This window comes from Triticum aestivum, chromosome 2D, assembly GCF_018294505.1.
Source record: "Triticum aestivum cultivar Chinese Spring chromosome 2D, IWGSC CS RefSeq v2.1, whole genome shotgun sequence".
Taxonomy (NCBI): Eukaryota; Viridiplantae; Streptophyta; class Magnoliopsida; order Poales; family Poaceae; genus Triticum; species Triticum aestivum.
Window position 1 is genome coordinate 254,386,353 of NC_057799.1, and position 23,705 is coordinate 254,410,057.

General features: G+C 45.9%; 2 protein-coding genes across 5 annotated transcripts; one reads left to right on the forward strand and one right to left on the reverse strand.

The window, feature by feature from the left end:
* The first annotated feature begins 2,076 nt into the window (after positions 1 to 2,076).
* LOC123052704 (nucleobase-ascorbate transporter 11) lies at positions 2,077 to 10,860 on the forward strand. The gene is made up of 10 exons (XM_044476021.1): positions 2,077 to 2,903; positions 7,346 to 7,443; positions 7,530 to 7,700; positions 8,694 to 8,794; positions 8,859 to 8,994; positions 9,169 to 9,219; positions 9,327 to 9,614; positions 9,707 to 9,941; positions 10,022 to 10,302; positions 10,397 to 10,860. Exons 1-10 carry the CDS (start codon positions 2,156 to 2,158, stop codon positions 10,616 to 10,618), a joined length of 2,331 nt encoding a protein of 776 aa, XP_044331956.1. The 5' UTR covers positions 2,077 to 2,155; the 3' UTR covers positions 10,619 to 10,860.
* A 209-nt stretch (positions 10,861 to 11,069) lies between these two features.
* Positions 11,070 to 14,789, reverse strand: LOC123052705 (ranBP2-type zinc finger protein At1g67325). 4 transcript variants are annotated; one of them, XM_044476022.1, is made up of 8 exons: positions 14,603 to 14,789; positions 14,439 to 14,502; positions 12,946 to 13,064; positions 12,331 to 12,544; positions 12,156 to 12,244; positions 11,991 to 12,063; positions 11,667 to 11,779; positions 11,070 to 11,395 (listed from the first exon to the last, which is right to left on the reverse strand). In XM_044476022.1, the coding sequence occupies exons 1-8, from the start codon at positions 14,615 to 14,617 to the stop codon at positions 11,243 to 11,245; spliced, it is 840 nt and encodes a 279-aa protein (XP_044331957.1). In that variant the 5' UTR covers positions 14,618 to 14,789; the 3' UTR covers positions 11,070 to 11,242. The 4 variants fall into 4 exon arrangements, with proteins under 4 accessions (XP_044331957.1, XP_044331960.1, XP_044331959.1 ...); XM_044476025.1 differs by having other exon boundaries at positions 14,439 to 14,537; positions 14,603 to 14,783; XM_044476024.1 differs by having other exon boundaries at positions 14,439 to 14,484; positions 14,603 to 14,775.
* Between the last annotated feature and the right edge of the window lie 8,916 nt (positions 14,790 to 23,705).

Below are 23,705 nucleotides of genomic sequence, written 5' to 3' on the forward strand. Positions count from 1 at the left end.
TATTTTGTTTTCTTTACTTTGCATCTTTATTATAAAAATACCAAAAATATTATCTTATCATATCTATCAGATCTCACTCTCATAAGTGACCGTGAAGGGATTGACAGCCCCTTTATTGCGGTTGTTGCGAGGATTTATTTGTTTGTGTAGGTGCGAGGGACTCGTGCGTGGCCTCCTACTGGATTGATACCTTGGTTCTCAAAAACTGAGGGAAATACTTATGCTACTTTGCTGCATCACCCTTTCCTCTTTAAGGGAAAACCAACGCAGTGCTCAAGAGGTAGCAATGGCCGATACAAAAGTATCACCACATATAAATGGCCGATGGAGTGTTGACATCGTCCTTAGAACGAACACGGTACAAGTTATTTTTCGGCAAGCTAGCTTTGCCGAAAAATAAGGGGGCATGTTTTAACGCTCAAAAGTGGCACAATCGTAAAAGTTGTTTAAATCTATGTTAAGATTAATTCAAACTTGTGATTGGAAGTCACCATGGAATGACTCTCTTCAAGAAGATCAAGATGGATATGAAGATGGTCTAAAACGGAGCTCGGATGCAAAAGTTATGACAAGTTCAGAGATGCTCATGTTGACACCAGATTAAAGAATGTCATGAGACCCAATTAACATGGCCTTTGATGAAAAATGTTTCAACATGAAAGTTGTGTGTCTCTTCGAATCGGTTGATTTTGATATAAAAATAATCTTAATCCGAGGTTGTATGCAACCCGTGGAAGCAAAACAAGGTTAGAAACAGAAGTTGCAGAGTCATTTCGAACCAACCGAGTTGATTTGACTCGGCGAGGCCGAGTTGACTCGGTAATTCCGAGTGAAACGAACCAGAAATTCCGAGTGAGATACAGAAGCTTACAGAACGTTGGCCACGTTCACTCGGTGAAACCGAAGCAAACCACTCGGTGGCTCCGAGTTGATCCGGAAAATTGCCAAAGATTTCTGTCCGAGTTAGGTTAGGGTTTTTGATGTTTTGGACGGAAGTGTTATTACTTTTCTTATACAGGAAGTCCAGCCGCCTCATAAATAGATGAGAGGTGACGGTCGATTGAACAACACACAATCGACAAATCAATATACTACCTTTTACCTAGTTTTTACATCTCTCCCTTGTTCTTTCTCTCTCGTTTTTCGTTCGTTCTTCGTATTGACGGGCAGCGATTCTCGAGGCTCTAGGGGTGGGCGAACCGACCTATGGCAGCCCATAGCCGCCGCGCGTCTAGACGGGGTCCCTCCTGGGCGCGTGGGGTTTCGGGTTCTCAAAAGCACCCACCGGATTGCTTGCGTCGTACCGCGCTTTCAGACGGGTCACCTTCAACGTGAGCTACGGTGCATCACCCCCGGCGTCGAGGATACACAGTGACGTGTTCATGTGCGAACGGGGTTGTAGTCACTTTGCTTATGAACACTCGCATTTTTTTCAGAATTTTTAGAACATTTAAAATTGATGTTTTGAACTTGGAGCATGGGAGCACCACCGCTTGCGACGTACTTCCTCCGTTTCAAAATAGATGATTCATCTATTTTGGATACAAAGTTAATACAAAATTAGCTCATTTAGTTTGGAACGGAGGAAGTAACAAGCAAATCAAAACAAAATCGAAATAGCGCCTCACATCACACACCTGGTGATGGGCCTGAGCCTAACCGCTGCCTGCGTATGCGTAGTGATACCTGTACGTAACAGGTGCAGGTGCAGACACCAGACAGCGAGCATAGCCATGCCCATGCCCACTGCATCCAACAGATCGCCACTCATCTGCTCACTAATCCATCCCGGGCAGTACAGTACAGGTGACCTTTTTTACCTAGAGCATTTTTGAATAAAAATTACCTAGAGCGCTATTTATTTATTTCAGCTTCTTGCAACGTCTTTCAGCTCCGCGACGGCGCGACACCCCACGATCCCCGCGCCAACCACCGCTGTCTCCCTGCCGCGCGGGCCCCGCCAACCGTCGTCCACGGTAGGCCACCTCGTGTCAGTCACGCAACCAACGATCGTTCCCCGACGACGGCTGCGTTCTGAAGCGACGTGGGACCCGTATCTCTCTCTCTCTCTCCTCACAGCGGTCGGTCACTTGCTGAGCAGCTGCTGTGCTAGCTACCTTCCACACTACTCAAGCTGCTGCGCGTTCCGCCGGCGATGCCCAGCTCCCGCCGAACTACCGCCCGCGGCGGCGGGGCCGCGCCCCCGCCTGCACGCGGAGACGGCGAGGACGACGCGCGGGTGCCGCCCTTCACGGGGAACAACACCGACCACAACCCCCGGGAGCTGCGGTCCTGGGCCCGACGCACCGGCTTCCACCCCTCCGCCTTCTTCTCCGGCGAGTCCGCGGTCTCCAACTCCTCCACCGCCACCGCGCGTCCCCCGCCGCCTCCGCCTCCCCCGGCATCCTCCCTCCGCCCGCCGCGCCCTCCCGCGGCTGCGGAGGACGACCCCGATCCCGCCCCGCCGCTCGACCTCGACCGCCGCGACCATCAAGTCCGACCTTGCCGCCGCATCGACCTCCGCGGCGAGCTCGAGATCCCGCCCGTCGAGGTGCCAGCGCAGCCAGAACCGGCGAGGAGGAGGGACGGCGTCGAGCGCCTGCTCGGCGAGAGGGCGGCGCTCAATGTGGGCAGGAGCGCCAACGGCGTGCGCGCCAACGCGGATGCGGATACGAGTGCGAGGAAGAAGGCGGAGGAGGCGGAGGCGAAGCGAAAGGCTGAGGAGGCAGAGGCGAGGAAGAAAAAGGAGGATGAGGAGAGGGACGCGGAGCTGGCCGCGTACTACCAGCAGCAGTGGGCCAACGAGGAGGACGGTGTTGCCGACGGTGTGCAAGGCGAGGAGACGGCGCCTCTTAATCGGCCATCAGGGCTCCGCTGCGGCGTCTCGGAGAACCCCGGGTGGGGTGAGTTCCCTGCTCTTCTGCTTCAAGCTATTCCCTGCGTTGCACTAATTTAATGACGAATAGATAGATGGATTTTAGTCTTTCTGATTGTGATAGTAATGTCCGAGGGGTCATGTATCATCATGTCTAATTGTTAGGCTGGTCATAGTGAGGAGTATCATATACTAGTATCATGCATATGATACTAGTGTATGATACTACATCCATAGTGCATAGTATTCCCTCCATTTTTGTATACAAGGTCACTATCAAAATTACAATTTGCAGGGCCACTAACACCAATTGAGATAAAATTGATGAGGTTTGCCTCGTATAAGCAACTGAGGACATTAATACCTCATGCATGCATGTGGGGGTGAGAAGGTTGGTTTGAATGCATCACATTAATCAACCAACGAGGAGTGAGAGAGTTGTCTTGTTGTGCGTTGGAGAGAAAAATACACATTAATTAACATGTCAAGCGAGGAGAAAAGACTACTCCCTCCTTTCCGGCTTATAGGGCTTATCTCAAAATTTTAGTTTTTCCATTTATAAGGCTCAATTTGGTTGTTTCCCATCACATGTTCAGATTCCAAGGTGCATTAAATCATTGCATGCAAGTATTAAGAGAAAATTGACCAATGCATGTAATTTATGCATGCATGCATTGCAATTAATGCATTGGTAAACATACTTTTTTAGGAAAACAAGAGCATTAATTGGGTGCTTTTGCAAACTACAAAAGTATTCCACCACTCACCATCTACCTTGGTTGGTGAGATTTTTGAATTGAGCCTTGTAAACCGGAAAGGAGAGAGTAGTTTACAACATTGGCTTAAGTAGCCATTAGTTTCTACCTTTGTACCTGTAATATGAGTTTATGGCCTTGTATACAAAAATAGAGGGAGTATCATAGATTAGTATCATAGGTGGTTTCATTTATTGCCATGCATGACACATAGTAGCATCATATTTATTATGTTACGGTATCTACCTATGTTACTATAATCATCTCTCTCTTCTTTAATTGCCTGCCACATAAGCATGTTTGCGAGTCCCAACTGTATGATACTCCCTCCATTTTTGTATACAAGGCCACAAACTCATATTACAGGTACCAAGGTAGAAACTAATGGCTACTTAAGCCAATGTTGTAAACTAGTCTTTCTCCTCGCTTGACGTGTTAATTAATGTGTATTTTTCTCTCCAACGCACAACAAGACAACTCTCTCACTCCTCGTTGGTTGATTAATGCGGTGCATTCAAACCAACCTTCTCACTCCCACATGCATGCATGAGGTATTAATATCCTCAGTTGCTAGTACGAGGCAAACCTCAGCAATTTTATCTTAATTGGTGTTAGTGGCCTTGTATAGCTGCAAATTGTAATTTTGATAGTGGCCTTGTATACAAAAATGGAGGGAGTACTACTTATGTTATCCCCACTATGGCTAGCCTTACCTAGGAGCATATGATGGGCACGGCCGAAGACCAATCAAGACTCATTGCATCTTCCTTGGGATGCACGATTGGGGCTTTCCCATGCAATATCTGGGCCTCCCATTGAGCGTCCGCAAGCTGTCGACCCCGCAGCTACACGACTTGGTTCATCAAGTGGCAAGCATGTTGCCTCACTGGAAGGGGGCGACGCTGCCCATAAGCAGCTGACTAACGCTCATCAAATCTGTTCTTTGTGCTATCCCGATACTCCCTCCTTTCCGGTTTATAGGGCTTATCTCAAAATTTTAGTTTTTCCATTTTATAAGGCTCAATTTGGTTGTTCCCCATCACATGTTCAGATTCCAAGGTGCATTAAATCATTGCATGCAAGTATTAAGAGAAAATTGACCAATGCATGTACTTTATGCATGCATGCATTGCAATTAATACATTGGTAAACATAAATTTTTGAGGAAAACAAGAGCATTAATTGGATGTTTTTGCAAACTACAAAAAGTATTCCACCACTCACCATCTACCTTGGTTGGTGAGATTTTTGAATTGAGCCCTATAAACCAGAAATGAGGGAGTACGTGCGATGCTGGCGCTTAATATACCGCAGAAGACGATCAAAGCTATTATGAAGATTTGCCGGGGTTTCCTTTGGTGCGGGAAGGCGGAGGCTAATGGTGGTCAGTGCAAGGTTGCTTGGAGCTTGGTCTGCGCGCCTAAGTGGGCGGGAGGGCTCGGCATCCCGGATCTCACATGGCTCAACTATGCCCTCCAAGCTCGCTGGCCATGGCTTCAGCGCACGGACACTTCGCGGCCATGGGCGGAGTTTGACATCAAGGTTGCACATGAGGCTCGTCAGATCTTTCAGGTTGCGACGGTTACTAGGGTTGGCAATGGCATGAGCGCGCTGTTCTGGGAGGATAGGTGGATTCAGGGCATGAGGGTGCAAGACTTCGCACCAGGCCTTTACATGCGGGTGCGGAAGAAGGTCCGAGCTGCTCGCACCGTCTCCCAGGCCATGCAGGATGGGGCATGGGCCCTGGATGTTGGGCCAGATATCGATCTCACCTTGCTCTCTGAGGTGTTCGGGCTCTGGGAGAGGGTTACGGAGGTGGAGCTCCTACCTGCAGTGGAGGACTCGACGGCATGGGCATGGGAGGCGAGTGGGATCTACTCCGCTCGGTCGGCATATGCGGCTAGGTTTTGGGGCATGGAATTAGCTCCGTATGTGGAGATGGCTTGGAGCTCGAAAGCTCCGGGACAGTGCCGCTTCTTTGCTTGGCTGGCGGGGAGGAATAGACGCTGGACCTCGGACCGCTTAGCCCACCGCGGCCTGCCTCACCAGGCTGCCTGCCCCTTCTATGACCAAGAACAAGAGACCTTGAACCACGTGCTCATCGGGTGCGTCCTGGCCAGAATTGTGTGGCATTAGGTGCTTAGTGCACTCGGCAGACCGGAGCTTACTCCGGAGGTCGGCGATGCGGTGGTGGAGTGGTGCAACACCTGCACCCGAAGGACCCCCTCCAAGAAGGAAGCGAAGGACATACGGACAATGGCGACTCTAGTCATGTGGGAACTTTGGAAGCATCGGAATGCGGTAGTCTTCGACGGGGCGACCCCCCCAGCTAATGTCGTGATCGCTAGGGTAGAGAGGGAGGCCCGGGCATGGAGCGCGGCTGGTTTACTCAAGGGCGATCTTACGTCCTTCTTTGGGTCTCTAGCCAGGTGGGTGGCGGGCGAGTAGTTGGTTAGCTTGTCCTGCAGTGAGGGTGGATGGGGAGTCGTCATGTAATCACTTGTAATCGCATGTAAGACTCTGGCGGATGGGGCTCTTTACCCCCTTTCTCTCTCTAATATATGATGCACACGCTCAAAAAAAAAAATTGTTACCTAGGAGTTTTTATGAGTGCCTGCCACATAATGTATATAAAGTTACATCAAAGTCCTTCATCGAGATGATCCTTAACCTCTGGGTATGCAATCTGCTATGCCTAATTAGACAATGTATGTATGTTTGATTAATTGGAACCCCTTGTTTCTACACACTCCAGTTGATTCAAGTGTTTATTCGCGCACTGTATTTTGGAGCTTGATTGTAGCACAATGTTTATTACACAAGCTGCTTTAAGGGGTTGTGTGATCAGACAAGCACAGATTTGCAGCTACAGCTGTCCAAGTCAGCTTTATTGGACAAGTAATAATTGCTAATATATATGTTTCTGTAATCATTTTATTTTCTGATATAAATATATACCAAAATGGCTGAAAATAGGGAAAGAAAACTTGCTTAGTTATTTTAGTTGTGTCATCTGTTTTTCTTGCGACTTTAACGTGATTTGCTCTATTATTTCTATTAATCTGGATACTGTGTAATGCATGATTTTTACATATGAACCAAACACAAATTTAATCCATTCTCCTTTTGCTTTTGGTATCTATAGTGACATTTAGCCAGTTATCACTTTCATCAAGCTTTAAGCGGCGCACCGGAGTGTGGGAAGCACCGCATGTTTGCGAAATGTTTACGAAATGTTAAAGTTCTGCCTAGTCTGCTTCTAATAATTTTGTTACCTAGTAATACTCTTGTCGGCACAGTTATCTCAACATAATGCAAGGATATCAACGGCTTATTGCTTCGGCTTTATTAATTTATCCCCTAGATATCAAGTCAAGTAAATAAATTCCTTGGGCATCAATTTAGGTCTTCAGCATCTTCTGTGGGTTCATACTTACTTCAACTTTGAACTGGCATTCTAATATTTAAAATCCACTTTTACGCTAGCAGACGGCCTGATTTCACATTATTACAATTCTAAGGATGAAACAGTCTGCATACTGCAGGGCACACATCATTTAACTTCATTTTTTATCAGATCACACAATTGAAAACCCTGTGCTGTAATGCAATTCAAATTTGGCCTGCTACTCCTTACGTTTGGGATGAGTTTTGATGTCAATCTGATGGAAACTGCAGGGACAGTTATTAACTTAATTTTCTTTTTCCATTACAGCACTCCTCGTATTTTATGGCATACAACACTACTTGTCAATAGCCGGTTCACTTGTTTTTATTCCTTTGATATTGGTACCAACCATGGGTGGATCGGATGTATGACCTCCCCTTCCTTTCTTTTATCCTTATTTGTGTTTAGCTGTAAAACTGCCTTGAAATAATATGTTCATTTCATGTGACAGGTGGACACTGCAACAGTCATTTCCACCATGTTATTAGTGTCTGGTCTTACAACAATACTTCATACTTTTCTTGGTTCTCGGCTTCCATTGATTCAAGGAAGTTCTTTTGTATATTTGGCTCCTGCATTGGTGATCGCGAACTCTGAGGAGTTCAGAAATCTTAGTGAAGATGTATGCTCAAATTCTAGACCCTCTTTACTTTATCTGCACATTCTTCCTCAAGCATTTTCAGATAATGCAACGGACACATTACTCCAAATCTCATAGAATGAAAACTCACCTTTTCATGTTTATGAATGGCAAAATATTACGTCTATATAATACAACATTGAACCTATACATACAACCTGTGGTGGTGAAGTGATAAGGAAGTAGGCATAATTTTTCCGCCGAGCTGTTCGGCTAAGGTTGCAAAGTGAGAAGCAGGTATGCTTTTGATGTCCAGTTCTAAAAGTTCAAATAAAAATCACCTAAATTTGGTAAGCTGCCGTAAATGTTTGTGAGGGAGGCACATAAAAGAGTTATTTCACAAAGCATGGTGTAGAAAATTTACTGATGAATATACATTAATTGGGCACTTAATTTTGAATAATGAAAATTTGAGTACCATAAGCATGAATACTGTGGACTTAGTCGCCAGTTGCAAAGCAGGGTACCATGGTTATTTGGTATTTCCTGATATGGAAGCATATCAAATAGCTGTCACCCCTTAAATAGAACCACAATAAGGTCTAGTAGTGAGCGCCTTCTGCGTATGTCCGCATCACCAGAAATCTAATGTGACAACCAACATTATAGCTCTGTTCTCATTTAAGGGTGTGGTTTGTGTTCTATTGGTGAGGACCAAGTCTTAATGTGAAACTACATGATGCAAGCACAGTCCACTCCAGATATCTTATTTCCACAACTTGTCTCCAAGGGAACAGAAACCACACCCTTAAATGAGATATCTGGAGTGTACTGTACTTGCATTATGTAGTTTCACATTTAGTGGTATATAAGATTCCACACCAAGCATTTATGTGCTGGATTGAGTTTTCACCTAAGTGAGGATCTAGCATTTTCTTACTACAAGCAAAAGTTTCACCCTTTGATCTTTGGACCAAGGGCCTTTTATCATGCATTATCTCTTTCAATTTGGTATTCATTCTTTATGACATGCAGAAATTCAAGCACATAATGAGGGAATTACAGGGGGCTATACTTGTTGGTTCAGTTTTCCAAATAATTTTGGGGTACAGTGGTCTTATGTCACTGCTTCTGAGGTATGTAAAAAAGGTCATCATGAAATTACCAGCCTAGAACATATGTCTAACTGTGGTATTACAGATTGATAAACCCAGTCGTCGTGGCACCAACTATTGCTGCAGTGGGTTTGGCGTTTTTCAGTTATGGTTTCCCTCATGCTGGTAGTTGTGTAGAAATAAGCATGCCCCTCATTGTATTGCTTCTTCTGTGCACCCTGGTATGCCTGCGAGATTCTCTTCTTTTTATCAAGTAACCATGCACATTATCTCATTTATTTTATTTACTTCTGCCATTTCATATTTCTAGTGTCACCGTTGCCACCGTAGGTGGTTTGTTCTTTAACTTGTATTGCTCCCAGTATCATACTGATCACTGCCCTTCTGCATTGCAGTACATGAGAAAAATATCCCTGTTTGGAAACCATATCTTCCTCATCTATGCAGTACTTCTCTAATCCTATCCCTGCATGTTCATTGTTGTGCCGATAGATTACATCCATGAACTAATGTTTTGCTGCCTTCTAACTGCACTGGAATCTGTTGTTGCCAGGTACCACTCAGTGTTGGCATTATATGGGTGTATGCATTCTTCCTAACTGCTGGTGGTGCATACAACTTCAAGGGCTGCAGTTCAAGTATACCCAGTTCAAATATATTATTGGATTCATGCAGAAGACATGCAGAGATTATGAGGCGTTGTCGAACTGATGTTTCTAATGCTTGGAGAAGTGCTGCCTGGGTGAGGGCTCCGTATCCATTGCAGTGGGGCCCTCCTACATTTCATTTCAAAACAGCTATCATTATGGTGATAGTTTCAGTGGTTGCATCAGTTGATTCAGTAAGTAGTTTTTGTCAGTGGACTAATAAAAGTACCTATCCTTCATCTCGAATAAGTAATGATCAAAGTAACACCCGCTGTTACTTCTGCAGCTTTCATCATATCATGCTGCTTCGTTGCTAGTCAATTTAAGCCCTCCAACACGTGGAGTTGTTAGCAGAGGGATTGGCCTTGAGGGGATTTGTACTTTTATCGCCGGACTATGGGGTACAGGAACTGGGTCGACAACATTAACAGAGAACATCCATACCCTTGACACAACCAAAATGGCCAGCAGAAGAGCTTTGCAGCTTGGGGGAGCCTTGCTGGTCATTTTCTCTGTCTTTGGTATGGTCTAATATTTTTCTCACGACCATTTTGTCGTTGACTAGCTGTAGACTGCTTACATCTAAATTCCTTGGCTGCAGGAAAAATCGGAGCTCTCCTTGCTTCTATCCCTGTTGCTTTGGCCGCCTCTGTTCTTTGCTTCACCTGGGCTCTTATTGTCGCACTTGGCTTATCCACATTGCGATATACCGAAGCTGTAAGCTCAAGGAACATGATAATCGTTGGTTTTACCCTGTTCATCTCCCTGTCCATCCCCGCATACTTTCAGCAATATGAACCCAGCTCCAATCTCATTCTACCGGGCTATCTTGTTCCGTACGCTGCAGCTTCGAGTGGACCAGTTCGCACTGCCAGTGATGGGGTGAGATTTTCTCTCTGAACAAGCTGGATAGTGGTTACACCATCTTCGCTGTTGTTAACCATGAGCCGACCTAATTCGCGGGTTTGTTCTGCAGCTAAATTATGCAGTGAACGCTCTTCTATCCATCAATGTTGTGGTGGCTCTGGTTGTTGCAATAATCCTTGACAACACGGTGCCGGGAAGCAAGCAAGAACGAGGGGTATACATCTGGTCAGATCCTAAGTCCCTGGAGTTGGATCCTGCATCTCTGGAACCCTATCGGTTACCAAAGAAGATATCATGCTGGTTCAGATGGGCCAAGTGCGTTGGCTTTTAACATAGCATGGCTCAACTCCCCTGCACTGGTAGTGCCTGCTGGGAGGTAGGGATGCAAAGATTCTATATTCTACTCCCTCCGTTTCAAAATAGATGACTCAACTTTGTACAAAGTTGAGTATTGTGCAACAGTTTGTATGCTATTCAGGTAGGGCCTTCTAGCTACTGGTCGTTCTGGGCATCTGCCTGGAGCTCACTGCATGTAAATTTAAAGGGTAATGATAATTGGCAACCGTTACTCAGGAGGAAATTCCCAGTGAACGCTCTCGTAACCACAAGACCCAGATTGCACGGATGGCAGTTTCTAAAGAAATTTGCCTCAAAACAAACGAACTGCCATGTACAACACTAAAAAAGTTGTCTTGATCATTCGCAAATGCTATCTATGACAGCAAGCGTTCCTCGGGGATTCAGGCCCAAATTTAAATTAGTTATGGATCGAAGGGAGTAGGAAACAGTAAAGCACGAATTTAGCAGGTCAATATTTTCCTGGAAGTTGCATAGTCGATATGAATGCTTGTTCGCAGGGAATAGAAAACACATCTGTGCAGTTTATAGTAAGCTTGTATAGCTAGGGTACAACAATGCTTCAACGATAGTTCTCATCACGGTTGAGAAGCTAGGACTAGTTGCTTGATGAGTCTGGCTTACTACATGAGCACCCTTTCCGATTGCACACTGTGCGGAAGGGGTAGTTCAGGTTCTTGCACTCCGGACAGGTCCAGCTCCCTTCTGGGGCATCTTTGTCTTTGCGAGTCGACGAGCTCGAATTAGCTCCCTGCAGGAGGAGGATGAGTTGATGTACATGAGATGAGAAAAAGACAGTCTGGAGAGGAATTAGACCATAGGCCACCAATACATGTACTTGCATAATGTTTGTCTAGCGATAATGTACATACCACAATGATCAGAGCACAAACATAAAAGCACAATATCTACGAGTGATGCAAATCATATCGCTGGATTTTGTGGGATGGTTAGAAAAATAGCGTCATTTATGACCAGTCTCAAGACACAGGAAATGATGTAAAAAGGAGTATTATGCTTACAGGAGTCGGCCTTGGTTCTTCACATTTCTTCATGTTGCAAGTGTTTCTGAAGGCAAAATTTACATTACCACACTTGGGGCATTCCCAGTCACCCTCAGACAGTCCATCTGGGCCTATAAACAGTAACTTCCATAAGAAACAAACCAAATAATCTCATTTGTTGCATCACTTTATGTAAACATCATGAACAAATCAGTCAAATTCAGAAATGTCATTGAAAATAACCACAAAACACTAATAAAGGTCGGAGGCAGGAAACCAGAACAGATTTGTTGCAAAAGAAAACAATTAGTAGAATATAGAGAAATGGATGGGATAACTTACCTCCACGCCGCTTTCGTGAAGCAGTGCTGTCATTATTTTCCACTAATGCTCCATCAGGCCATGGGCTAGAAACCTTCATGCACACATAAGATGGTCAGATACTCCCCAAGATCAGAACCAGTATACAAAGCATAACACGTTGTATGGTTGATAGTGAAAACAAACCGGCATTGGAGATCCTCTAAATCCATAGCCGTATCGACCCAACTCAGGTCCATATCGACCCAACTCAGGTCCGTGGGCATAACCCATCCCTACAACAATTAACAAGAGGGATCATAGGCCATTCCAATTAAATCCTGAAATGACTGCAAGTAACATTCAGGAAAGAGATACAGACCCCCCATTGGACCAGGTTGGCCATAAGAAGAAATGAGACCATATGAGCCATGAGGTCCAACTGGTGGACCATAACCATACCGCATTCCAACATGCGGATATGGAGCACCATAGCTAGCTGATCCAAGAGGAATGTGAGGCGGGGGGGCACCAGTGCTACCGTAAAATAGAGGTGATCGATCATATCCACCACCAGCAGGCGCTGGCATCATTCTCTGCAAGACAAACAAAGTTACTAAAAAAGTGTTTCTTCAATGGTACAGACATGTCAGCATAAATTTGTTCCCCTTCATGTTGCCTTTATATCAAAGACTAAGCAACCATCATAATAAAGCCAGAAATATACATCAGTTCGTTAATGGTCGACGGTGCCCAAATGATAAGCCTACTAAGTTATATCAAATATCAGCCTCACATCGACAAAGGAATTTTTCTTCTGAATTTTACTGCTATAGAAGGTTGGGGGGAAAACCCAAAAAGAGCAAGACCAGTATGTTGTTACATACAGACCTGAGCCTATATGCGCTCCACCAAAGATAAAAGGAAATAAGCTGAAGCTCTAATGTTGACCTATTTTCCATCAGTAATGACATTACTTGGGGAATCTACAACTTACTGGGCTTGGACTCGGTGATGGACGAGGTGCACCACAGGCTCCACGGTTGCAAACATTTCTAAAACTGAAGTTGACATTACCACACTGAAGACAATTCCAGTCACCCTCCCTTACAGACACTGAAAATAGTAGAGCCTTCTTTTAACCAACAAGACTCAAGTAAACCATGACAGCATGACAAGTTTCCTCTCTAAAAGAGAGAAAACACTCTAGACGGTAAAATATACAAAGAAAACTTAAAGACAGTATATAAACAGAAGGATATTTAACTCTAGGAGTGTTCCTCCAACAATGCAAGTAAATCATGGTACCGGCGATGAAATAACAATTAACAAGTATACCAGACTGCAAGCCTGCTGGCCAAGGAAAGTCTATTTTTGTACGTGATGACGCTTTACATTCCTTTTTTTTACCTAAGGATGCTTCTAATCTTCCAGAGACTAACTCCCACACAAGGGACCAAAAGTCTAAAACTGCACAAAATCTGTGAACATAATTGGTGGTAACAAACAACAGCTATAAATGTGAACTGATCCACCCGAGAACTTGATGCAGTAGATGTGGTACAAACTAATATGATGAGCAATGAATTCATGGATGGTCTTAAGCTAATCATACAGTTGAGTACTACAGTGAAATAGCACGACATATAAGCCAAAAAAAATCCAGTACCGTTACAGAAAACTGCAGTGTTCCCTGCACAGTCCATGCGTGTGTGGGTCAAGGGTATCAACCATCAGACTTGATATGCTCTTGACTCGGTATACAAACTCAGAAAAAATCATGAGCCCAACTAATTTTCGCATTCATTCTTCTTAAAAAATTGTATTCAGATTAGACTACCAGCGGAGGGGGAGGCGGATCAGAAACGGGTAGCCTCAAAATTTCTACAGGTGGACCACCAGTCGCAAAAAACAAAGTTATGCATGCAGACAATAAAACAACGAAGGACAGCCCTACAATCCATTCATTCATGTAGTACAATTAAAAAAAAAGGTCCCTGATAAATCCCAAACGTTCGGATTTTAAGCATTTCATTCCGAACGTTTTTTCATGGCAACTTTAGTTGTTAAGACATGGCAACTTTGTCCCGGTTCGTTTTTTTGTCAGAAAATTGTCATGTTTGCCAACCTCACGTGAACTGAAGTTGTCATAAAAAACGTTCGCGTTGCCATGCTTAAAATCCGAAAGTTCGGAATTTATAATTTCCGAAAAAAAAACCCTCAGGATACAAGCTCAGCATTCGATCCCATTTATACGAAATGAAAAATGAAGAAGAAAGAAAAAAACCCGCACGAATACTTTACTTAGGGTACATCTAGATGTGCTTTAGCAAAACCGTTATTAATACACTCTCATAATACACAGAAATAATTCCCTCTTAACCAAACCCTACCCCGGGAGGGAGATCCCCGGCTTCCTAGTTAACGCAGCCCAAGCGAAAAGACAGGTAATAATAACATGCAGCAACGTAGATCAGGAGTTTGTCTCACCGTCATTGCGCGACCTCTTGGTCCCGAACGCTCCACGGTCTTCCATCTGCTGGACAGCACCAAACTAGTAGCAAATCATCAGAAGCAAGGCATCAAACCCTAGAATCGAACCGACATCAGAACCTAAACGGAGCGGGATCGAATGCAACCGAAGCAGCGCGTACCCTAGCAGAAGCCATCGGATGGGGCAGAGAATACGGCAGCGGCGGCGGCGGCGGCGGGTGGAGGGGAGAGAAGAACGGCAGCGAGCGAAGGGGGGAGGGGGGCTGCACAGGCGAGCGAAATTATTTATTTATTTTTGGCAGGCGTGAGTTATTATGAGCTGTGGATTCGCTGGGCAGCGTGGTGCGGCGAATTTTATTTATGCTGCTGCCACCTGTTTTTTGGGACAAAATCTCGCCAAGCTTTATTAAATCATCACAACGTTTACATGTATGAAAAGAAGATCATCAGATTGGCTGATCCAAACATGACGGCCGAACCCCAATGTTAAAGCATGCTTAGCAAGATTATGAGCTACCGTGTATTCGATCTCCTAAACTTATGAACTATGTTACAAGAAGTAAAAGTATGAGAACAGTCTTTTATTTCATGTATGATTGGTTCATAAATTGCTGCTGAACCCTGCTGTATTCCGTAGACAACTGTCTTGCAGTCTGATACCACTTGTATTTTGTGCACATAGAGATCTTCTGCAAGCACCAGAGCCTCTCTCACTACCATTGCTTCTAGAGTTCTTCGGATCCGTATGATTGCTACATGTGCCGCATGATGCTCCAGAAAAATCTCATCCTCATCTCTACAAACAGCAGCTACAGCCCCACCGCTACCGTTCCTGAAAACAGCTGCATCGGAGTTGATCTTTACATGTTCTGATGGTAGTGCTTGCCATGACGAAGGACGAGCTATCGAGGAGCGATTCTGACTCTGGTTTGGCCTTGTTAATGCCGAGATGTCAGCCAGAAAAGAACCGATAAAACAGTGGATTGACAAAGGACTTTAGAAGATTTTCTCATGGATTGCCTTCCTCCTCGCTTTCCATATAGCCCATAGAGTGACCACCATCCTTGTGAATTTATCATGGTTCATAGATTTATGCATCATAAACAGCCATTCTTTCGCAATTAGCTCTTGATGAGCACACATGTGTTCCACCATTTGCTCAGGCGCCAGAAATCATACACTTCTAGCCATCATACAATTCAGTAATGCGTGCCTCCAGCTATCTCCTGCTGCACAGATTGAGCAGACCAACGTAATAGACATATTTCCGTGGTGTAACAAGTCGGCCGTGGGCAGCGAATTCTGGCAGAGACGCCACCGTTTTTTTAGTTTAGATGGAACATTAATACCCCACAACTGTTTCCACTTTCAGCTCCTCTGCAGTTGTATTAGACGGACCCTCCATGTTCTCCAACCAGTTTTCTCTCTCAATTTTTGTACTAACCAACATCTTGTGAGCTGAACTTAATGAGTACCTTCCCCTCCTATTAGCATCCCAGGCCTAGAAATCATCTATATGTCTTGAGTAGAGGGGTATTTTTAAGATTGCTTCAGCATCAAATGCCATAAAAGTTGTTCTGACTAGTTCCTCCCGCCAAGATGCCGAGGTGGCATCAATTAAATCCGATACTCGCCTAGGAGGATTCAAAACCAGAGATGTCAAAGGCCTCTTAAATCCCACTCGTGGGATCCAATTATGCTCCCAGATGCTTGTATTCTCACTCGTACCAATCCTCTTAGTAAAACCCTGTAACACCCCGGGTGTCATGCTACAGTAAACTCCTGTTAATAATGCCACGTCATCATAATTAAAATTTTCTAATCTTTACTTTGTTCCAAACCGACCTTAAATTCAAATTTGGAAAGACAATTCAAATTATAATTTATAAACCCGTAAATTTAAAATGTTCATCGGGTTGGAAATATTCACTGCGTAATTGTCATGCTTCAAACAAACATTTTTGAAGATGTTTAAAATGCCCATGGACTTTAAACAGTGGACCAACGACACCTTTTTTAGCCCATTTAAATACAATCATAATTTAAATTAACTCCAGTTGCCCCAAACATTTTGTGCAGCCCCAAGGTATAGTGCTTGAATTATGTGCAAATTTACATGGTCAACACAAGTCATTTGTTAGCAGAACTTTAATAAAAATAGGAGCTAACAAATAGAAAAGAAAATAAGTAAAAAAAAAAGAGAAATACAAATTAGAAAAGAATAAAAGTAAAATAGGAGAAGCCTCTATGCACCTTGGCCCAGCCGCTACAGAGTCAAGCCCAGCCCAACACTGCTCCATCCCCTACCTAACGCTCTCTCTCCTGTGCGTGTCGTGCATCCCCGTCGCCATGGCGCGGATGCTCGACGCGTGCTGCTACAGGGAATCGAGGAGAGGATAAGAAGGCCACCAGGAACCCTCGACGAACCCTAGCTCCCTTCGTTTCCCCCCTCGCGCCTTCTCCACCAAATCGAGCCGCGCCCGAGACCATAGTCGCCGCCGTCTTCGTCGATCCCGCGGCCACCGGCCTCCTCTCACCGTGCCAAGGCGTCCAGGAGCCCCGCCATCGTCATCTCCTTCCTCTCCGCCGCTGGTTTGTCGTCAGGGCGCCATCAAGCTCGCCATCACCGGTCTTCTCCGTCGTAGCCGTCACAACCTCGCCGTCGATTCGCCCAGCTCCGGTCCACCTCCGGCCTCCCCGACCGGAACTCCGAGCTCGCGGTGAGCTCCTCCCCCTTATCCTCCTTTTTCGCCTTTGATTTGGACGCCGTAGGCCGCCGTCATCGTCGTGCCCGAATTCCCGTGTACGCGTACATGCGTGCAACTGTTGATCTGCTTCCCTGCGCTGCTGCTGCTTCTCGCCTTCTATTGCTGCTGTTCGCTCGCTGCCGCCCCGTGCCCGCCCTACTGCTGCAACCCGCCTGCCTGCGCCCCTGCAGCCGCCGCTCGCGGTCGAGCCCGCCGGTGCCATGCCCACCGCGGTTGCTGGCCCTGGTCACGGCATGGCCGACGACGCCGTGCGCTACTGCTGCTCTTGCGATGCAGTTGCTCGCTGCTTGTTTCTGCTATTGCTGCGCCTAATCGTTGCCGATGCTGCTTATGCTACGCTGCTTTGCTACTACTGCTGCCGCTAGAACCGCTGCCTACTGCCATGGCCGCTGTGGCCTTGTGCCCGTGCGTGCTAGTGTGTGAGCTTGTGTGGCCGGTTGGCCCAATTAGTTTAGGACTAATTGCCTTTTATTTAGGGATTAATTAGTGGCTAGATTAGTCTATGTACGGATGACATGTAGGCCCCCATTAATTTAGTTAGATGTTTTATTAACACATGTGACAATGACATGTGGGCCACACCTGCCCCTTTTGACTAGTCAAATTGACTCGGTCAATTCGGATTAATTAAATATAATAATTCCAAATTCTCGAATATTGATAAAACTTTGAAAAATCTTATAAAATAAATCATAACTCGGATGAAAAAACTTTGTACATGAAAGTTGCTGAGAACGACGAGACGAATCCGAATACGCAGTCCGTTTGTCCGCCACACATCCCTAGCATAGCAAACACGCAACTTCCCCCCTCCAGTTCATCTGTCCGAAAACGCGAAATACCGGGAATACTTTTCCGGATGTTTCCCCCTTCGCCGGTATCACCTTCCACCGCGTTAGGGAACACCTAACACCGCTCATTGTCTTGTCATGCATCTTCATGCATATGTTTGCATTATATTTATTGTTTCTTCCCCCTCTTCTCTCGCTAGACACCGAGACCGACGCCGCTGCTACCCAGTACGACTATGGTGTTGACGACCCTCCTTCTCGGCTGAGCTTCCAGGCAAGCCCCCTCCCCCCCTTGATCACCAGATATCGCCTATTCCTTCTCTATACTGCTTGCATTAGAGTAGTGTAGCATGTTACTGCTTTCGGTTAATCATATTCTGATGCATAGCCTGTCGTTTGTTGCTACAGTTGTTACCCTTACCTGCTATCCTACTGCTTAGTATAAGATGCTAGTGTTCCATCAGTGGCCCTATATTCTTGTCCGTCTGCCATGCTATACTATCGGGCCGTGATCACTAGGGAGGTGATCATGGGTATATACTATATACTTTATATACATGACACATGTGGTGACTAAACTCGGGTCCGCTTGTTGTGTACCCGCAAGTGATTCTGATGAGGGGGCTGAAAGGACAGGTGGCTCCATCCCGGTAGAGGTGGGCCTGGGTTCCTGACGGCCCCCGACTGTTACTTTGTGGCGGAGCGACAGGGCGGGTTGAGACCACCTAGGAGAGAGGTGGGCCTGGCCTTGGTCGGCATCCGCGGATACTTAAAAATAACACGCTTAACGAGTTCTTGGTATTTGATCTGAGTCTGGCCATTTGGTCTATACGCACTAACCAACTACGTGGGAAAGTTATGGGCACTCGACGTCGTGGTATCAGCCGAAGCCTTCGTGACGTCAGTGACTGAGCGGCGCGCGCCGGATTGGAACGTAAGCCTGCTCTTGTATTAAGGGGGCTAGTTCTGCTTCCGGCCGCGTACGCAACGTGCAGGTGTGCAATGGGCGATGGCCCCAGACCCCTGCGCGCATAGGATTTAGACCGGCGTGCTGACCTCTCTGTTTTTTTGAGGGGTCAAAGACAGTAGGAAAGGATCCTACTGACACATATATTTCATTACTTACGTCAAGGTGTTAACTTTACATGGTTACAATATGGGTGGTCAGTATATTAGTAGAGGTGTGTAGGCACCTCAGAGGTGGGGGGGTGTGGTGTTGGGTTGCAAAAAAAAAGTTACAAGTTGGTTACAAGGAAAGTAGAGATAAGCTGGACTAAGGGGGGCTTGACCCTATGGCGTAGTAGGTCAAGATCTATTCGTAATCTAGCCCTCCAAGAACTAAAGGTGGGGGGAATTCTTTGGAAGATTATCCCATTGCGTTCTTTCCAAATGCTCCAAGCAGATAGCCTGAAGATCTCCATGAATAACGACAAATGCCAACGAAGTTTTCCCCCTGGAGAAGTTGCAATCTGTTTCCATTGTCGGGCCAGGAGATACCAAGCGCAGTCCAGCATCGTTGGCTAAAAGGGCAATTGAAGAAAAGGTGTTCCACGGTTTCCTCCTCATTGCTGTCACAAAGTGCACATTGTATGCTATTTCCGACGTTGTAGTGTCTTCTTTTCAGCATGTTTCTTGTGTTGACTCTATCTGCTAGGAGCAGCCATGCAAACACTTTGATTTTGGTCGTGCATTTGGAATCCCATATCCAGGAGAAGGCCGGATCGGCCAAGACGTTTCTGAAGAAGAATTTATAGTATCTGGCCGAGGTATATTTGGCTCCCCAGGAATAGGTCCAATGGTCAAGTGCGTTGTTGTCAGGGATTGTGTCTACAGTTTGTGCTTGCAATTGTTGCAACTCTTGTCGTGCCTGTGGTGTCAGAGGCAGATGGAAGCCAGTGTGGAGGTTGGTGATCGCCAAGAACTCTGCAACCGAGGCATCTTCCAGTTTGGTGAATGAAAAAGCCCGTGGGAAAGCTTCCTCATTCAGCTGCGCAGTCCAGAGATCTTTCCAAAACAACACGGTGTCACCCTTACCAATTTGAACCGTAGTGATTCCACGGTAGAGATCGCTCAGGTTCATGACATCTTTCCACCAGAAAGACCGCAAGCATCTGTGGCATGGGGTACCTTGTTGTTGTAGTACGTATTCCAAATCAGATGTACCCAGGGAATGTCATGCTTGTTGTAAAAGCTGTGTAGGAACTTGAGGAGGAGAGCTGTGTTCTGGGTTTTGATATCGAGAATCCCTAGGCCTCCGTTCTTTTTTGGGCGGCAAACAAGATTCCATGCAGCGAGGGAGTTGGCTTTTTCCCCTTGGTCCGTTTTCTTGTGCCACAGGCAGCGTCTTCTGATTTTGTCAAGGTGTTCAATCAACTTGGGAGGGAACTTTAGCGTACACATCGGGTATATCATCATGGATGTAATGAGCGAGTTGAGGAGCGTCAGTTTAGAACCATGATCCAGCATGCATAGGGAGGAGGATAATCTGCGTTCAGTTCGCTCCACCAGTGGCATCAGATCCGTCACGCTTGGTTTGGTGGTACCCATTGGCAATCCAAGGTACGTGAATGGCATTTTACCTACAGTGCATTCCCATAGATGAGCAAGTTGGTTGACCATGTCGTCATCTACATTGATTGGTATGAGCAGAGATTTTTGGAAGTTGAGTTTGAGGCCAATGGAATCAACATAGTCTAGTAACAGTTGTTTCATGAATTTGATTTGCTCTTGACATGCAGGCATCAGCAGGATGGTATCATCGGCGTATTGGATCACAGGGTAATCAGATTGTTGGTTGGATGGGATTGGAAGACGGATCTTGTGATGTCTATAAGCATCATTGATTGCAGCTTGTAGGAGGTCAGCAACCAGGACAAAAATTAGGGGAGAAAGTGGGTCTCCCTGTCAGACTCCGCATCTGCAGTGAAACTGTCGGCCCGGGACACCATTTAAAAGGACCGAGGAGGTGGCAGACTCAAATATGCTCTTGATCCAGCTCAGCCATTTATCATCGAATCCCATTTGTTTCATGATAGCAAGCATGGCAGAGTGGTCAATGGTGTCAAACGCCTTTGCGAAATCGAGCTTGAACAGAATGGTGGGTGCACCTGATTGCTTGCATTGGAATATATACTCAAAGGCCCAAGCGAGACAGTCTTGTATGGTACGGGTGCGGAGAAAGCCGTATTGGTTTTTGTGTACAATTTTGAGCACGATTACCTGCAGCCTATTGGCCAATATCTTTGTTATGATTTTCAGGCAGCAGTTGAGGAGCGTTATCGGTCTAAAGTCATTGGGTGTCTCAGGGGAGCTAATCTTAGGGATGAGGGTGATGTATCCTGAGTTAATGCTGGTGAGGTTTAAATTGCCAGTATAAAATTCCTCACAAAGTCTGTAGAAGTCCTGTTTGATGATATGCCAGCAAGATTTCAAGAAATGCCCATTGAATCCGTCGGGGCCAGGTGCTCGGTCATTGGGCATGGTTCTCACAACCTCATCGATCTCTTTGTGTGTAAAGGGGATGGATAAGGTATGGAGCCCTTCAATTCGCTTGATGATGTTGGGTAGGTTAAATTTCATTTCATGTGGCGACGATTCACCCAATCTCTGCTTGTAGGTGGTGAACAGGAGTGCTTCCTTGGACGTGTGGTCACTGACAGTTTGCCCATCGGGTGTTTTCAATGTGGCTATGGAGTTTTGTCTGTACCTTTCAGTGGCAAGCGCATGAAATAGCTTAGTATTTTCAGATCCAAACTTGATATATCGGATGGTGCACCTCTTCTTCCAGTATTGGTTCTGAAATTGTAGCAGTTTGAGTAGGTGCGCTTTAAGAATGCGTCGGAAATTGATCTCCGGGCGGGATAGGGGTCGTTGATCTTCCAACCCATCAAGCAGAAGGAGGGTCTGGTTGCAGTTCTGGATGAGTATAGACAGTTTGGAAATGTATTTGCTCCAGGCTTTGAGGTCATATCTAAGGTTCTTCATTTTTTTGCAAATGGCAGCAGCAGCGTTGGTGGCATAGCACTGTTTGTTCCAGGATGTAGCCACAACTTGGAGGAAGTTGGAGTGGTTAGTCCAGTAGTTTTCAAATCAAAAGATCTTGCTTTTGGGTATGCTTGTTTCAATGTGAACCACACAGGGTGTGTGATCAGAGATTGGTTTCCCCAAAGTAGTAACTATGGTGTTTGGGAAGGATTGGGTCCAGTGGCAAGATCAGAAGAACCAATCAAGTTGTTCGAGGAGCGGATCATCCTGCATATTGCTCCAGGTGTAAGAACGACCTTTGAGAGGTATTTCAATTAGTGCTTGCGCCCGAATAATGTCGTTAAACATTAAGATGTCATTTGGATCACCTCCAGCCTTATTTCTATTTTCAGAAGAGCGTATAAAGTTGTAATCCCCTACGAGCAGCCAATCTTCAGAGTCTGGTATATCCAGCTCATATAGCCAGTCAGTGAAAAGAAGGCAATCATTGCCTTGGCAAGGCCCATATATGTTATATAATGACCAAACATTGCCAGAAACTTTGGAGGTAAGGGAAACCCCAAGGGCGTGAATTTCAGAATAACAGATGGATCCATCAAGTGCAGAGCCATTCCAGATGGTAATAATTCCCCCAGAAGCTCCCCGTGAGGGAACAAAAGCAAATTGATCGAAACATTCGGGGCAGAAGGTTTTAAGGAAAGCCAAATCAAAATGCATGCGCTTAGTTTCTTGCAGGCATATTACATCACACCCGCCGATATCGATAGCATTTCTAATAGCTAGGAGCTTGTCAGCCGAATTTATTCCTCTAACGTTCCAGACCAAAACGTTCCACTGCTTCTTGAGGGGCATGGAGCTGGGTCTTTAAGTGGAGGACGAGGTCGAGTTCTCCTGGACAGCCATAAGGTTATCTTCGGAGAGCTCAGTCGCCGGGACGCCGCATTTGACAGTGCCAATCATCTGGAGCATGGGGATAGGTGTTGGGGGAGGCACTGAACTCTGCGTAGCAGAGGTGGTGGTGCTCAGATTGGGGGCCTCGGGCACCTGACGCTGCTTAACCTTACTCTTGGTGGACCTTCCATCATCCATTGACGGGGCTTTGAAGCCATCATATTTATTGGAGCGAGTGCTGCGATGCAGAGTGGATTCATCAACCACGACAGGTTTCTTCTTCCTGTCCTTGCGCATCAGGTCCTCAGACAAAGCTATGGAGTCAGAAGAAGTGTCATCAGAGAGTGAATACATGGTCGACCCAGAATCTTCAGAGTTGCTAGCAGCAGTGTGGACCGGCTCGAGGATAGTCAGCAGTGATGGTGGAGTGATGCTGGCAGGCACTGAATTTTTGTTAGGAGAGGGTTGAGGCACCAGGACGGGGAGAACACCGGGCGATGCAACAGTAGACCCACTGGGTAGATCATTCATATCAACAGCAGAAACCTGAACTTCTTGGCTGTGAACCTCAGCAATCTGAATTTCATGGTTCCGAACTTCAGAAGTGTTTGTCTCAAACTCCAGAACCGCAGTACTCTGTGTCGCCGTGTTCTGAATAGCAGCAGTTTGGGCTTCAGGGGACTCAGAGATGTCCTGAATGACAACATTGGACTGCCTGGAAGAATGTGGAGCAATATTGGTATTGGGGAGTTGCAGGATACAAAGCTCTTCCGTCCTGATGGAAATTTGGAGCTCTAGCTGCTCATGCTGGTTCCGTATGCCATAGCCAT

Bases quoted from the DNA above. Each gene is read 5' to 3' on its own strand.
- LOC123052705 (XM_044476022.1), bottom strand. The intron at 13,065-14,438 runs GTGAGACAAACT...TACTATTTTCAG, and splicing joins CAAGAGGTCGCGCAATGACG to TGTCTGTAAGGGAGGGTGAC. The intron at 11,780-11,990 runs GTAAGTTATCCC...TACTGTTTATAG, and splicing joins TTCACGAAAGCGGCGTGGAG to GCCCAGATGGACTGTCTGAG.
- LOC123052704 (XM_044476021.1), top strand. From the start codon at position 2,156: ATGCCCAGCTCCCGCCGAACTACCGCCCGCGGCGGCGGGGCCGCGCCC. The intron at 2,904-7,345 runs GTGAGTTCCCTG...TTTCCATTACAG, and splicing joins CTCGGAGAACCCCGGGTGGG to CACTCCTCGTATTTTATGGC. The intron at 8,995-9,168 runs GTATGCCTGCGA...TCTGCATTGCAG, and splicing joins TGCTTCTTCTGTGCACCCTG to TACATGAGAAAAATATCCCT.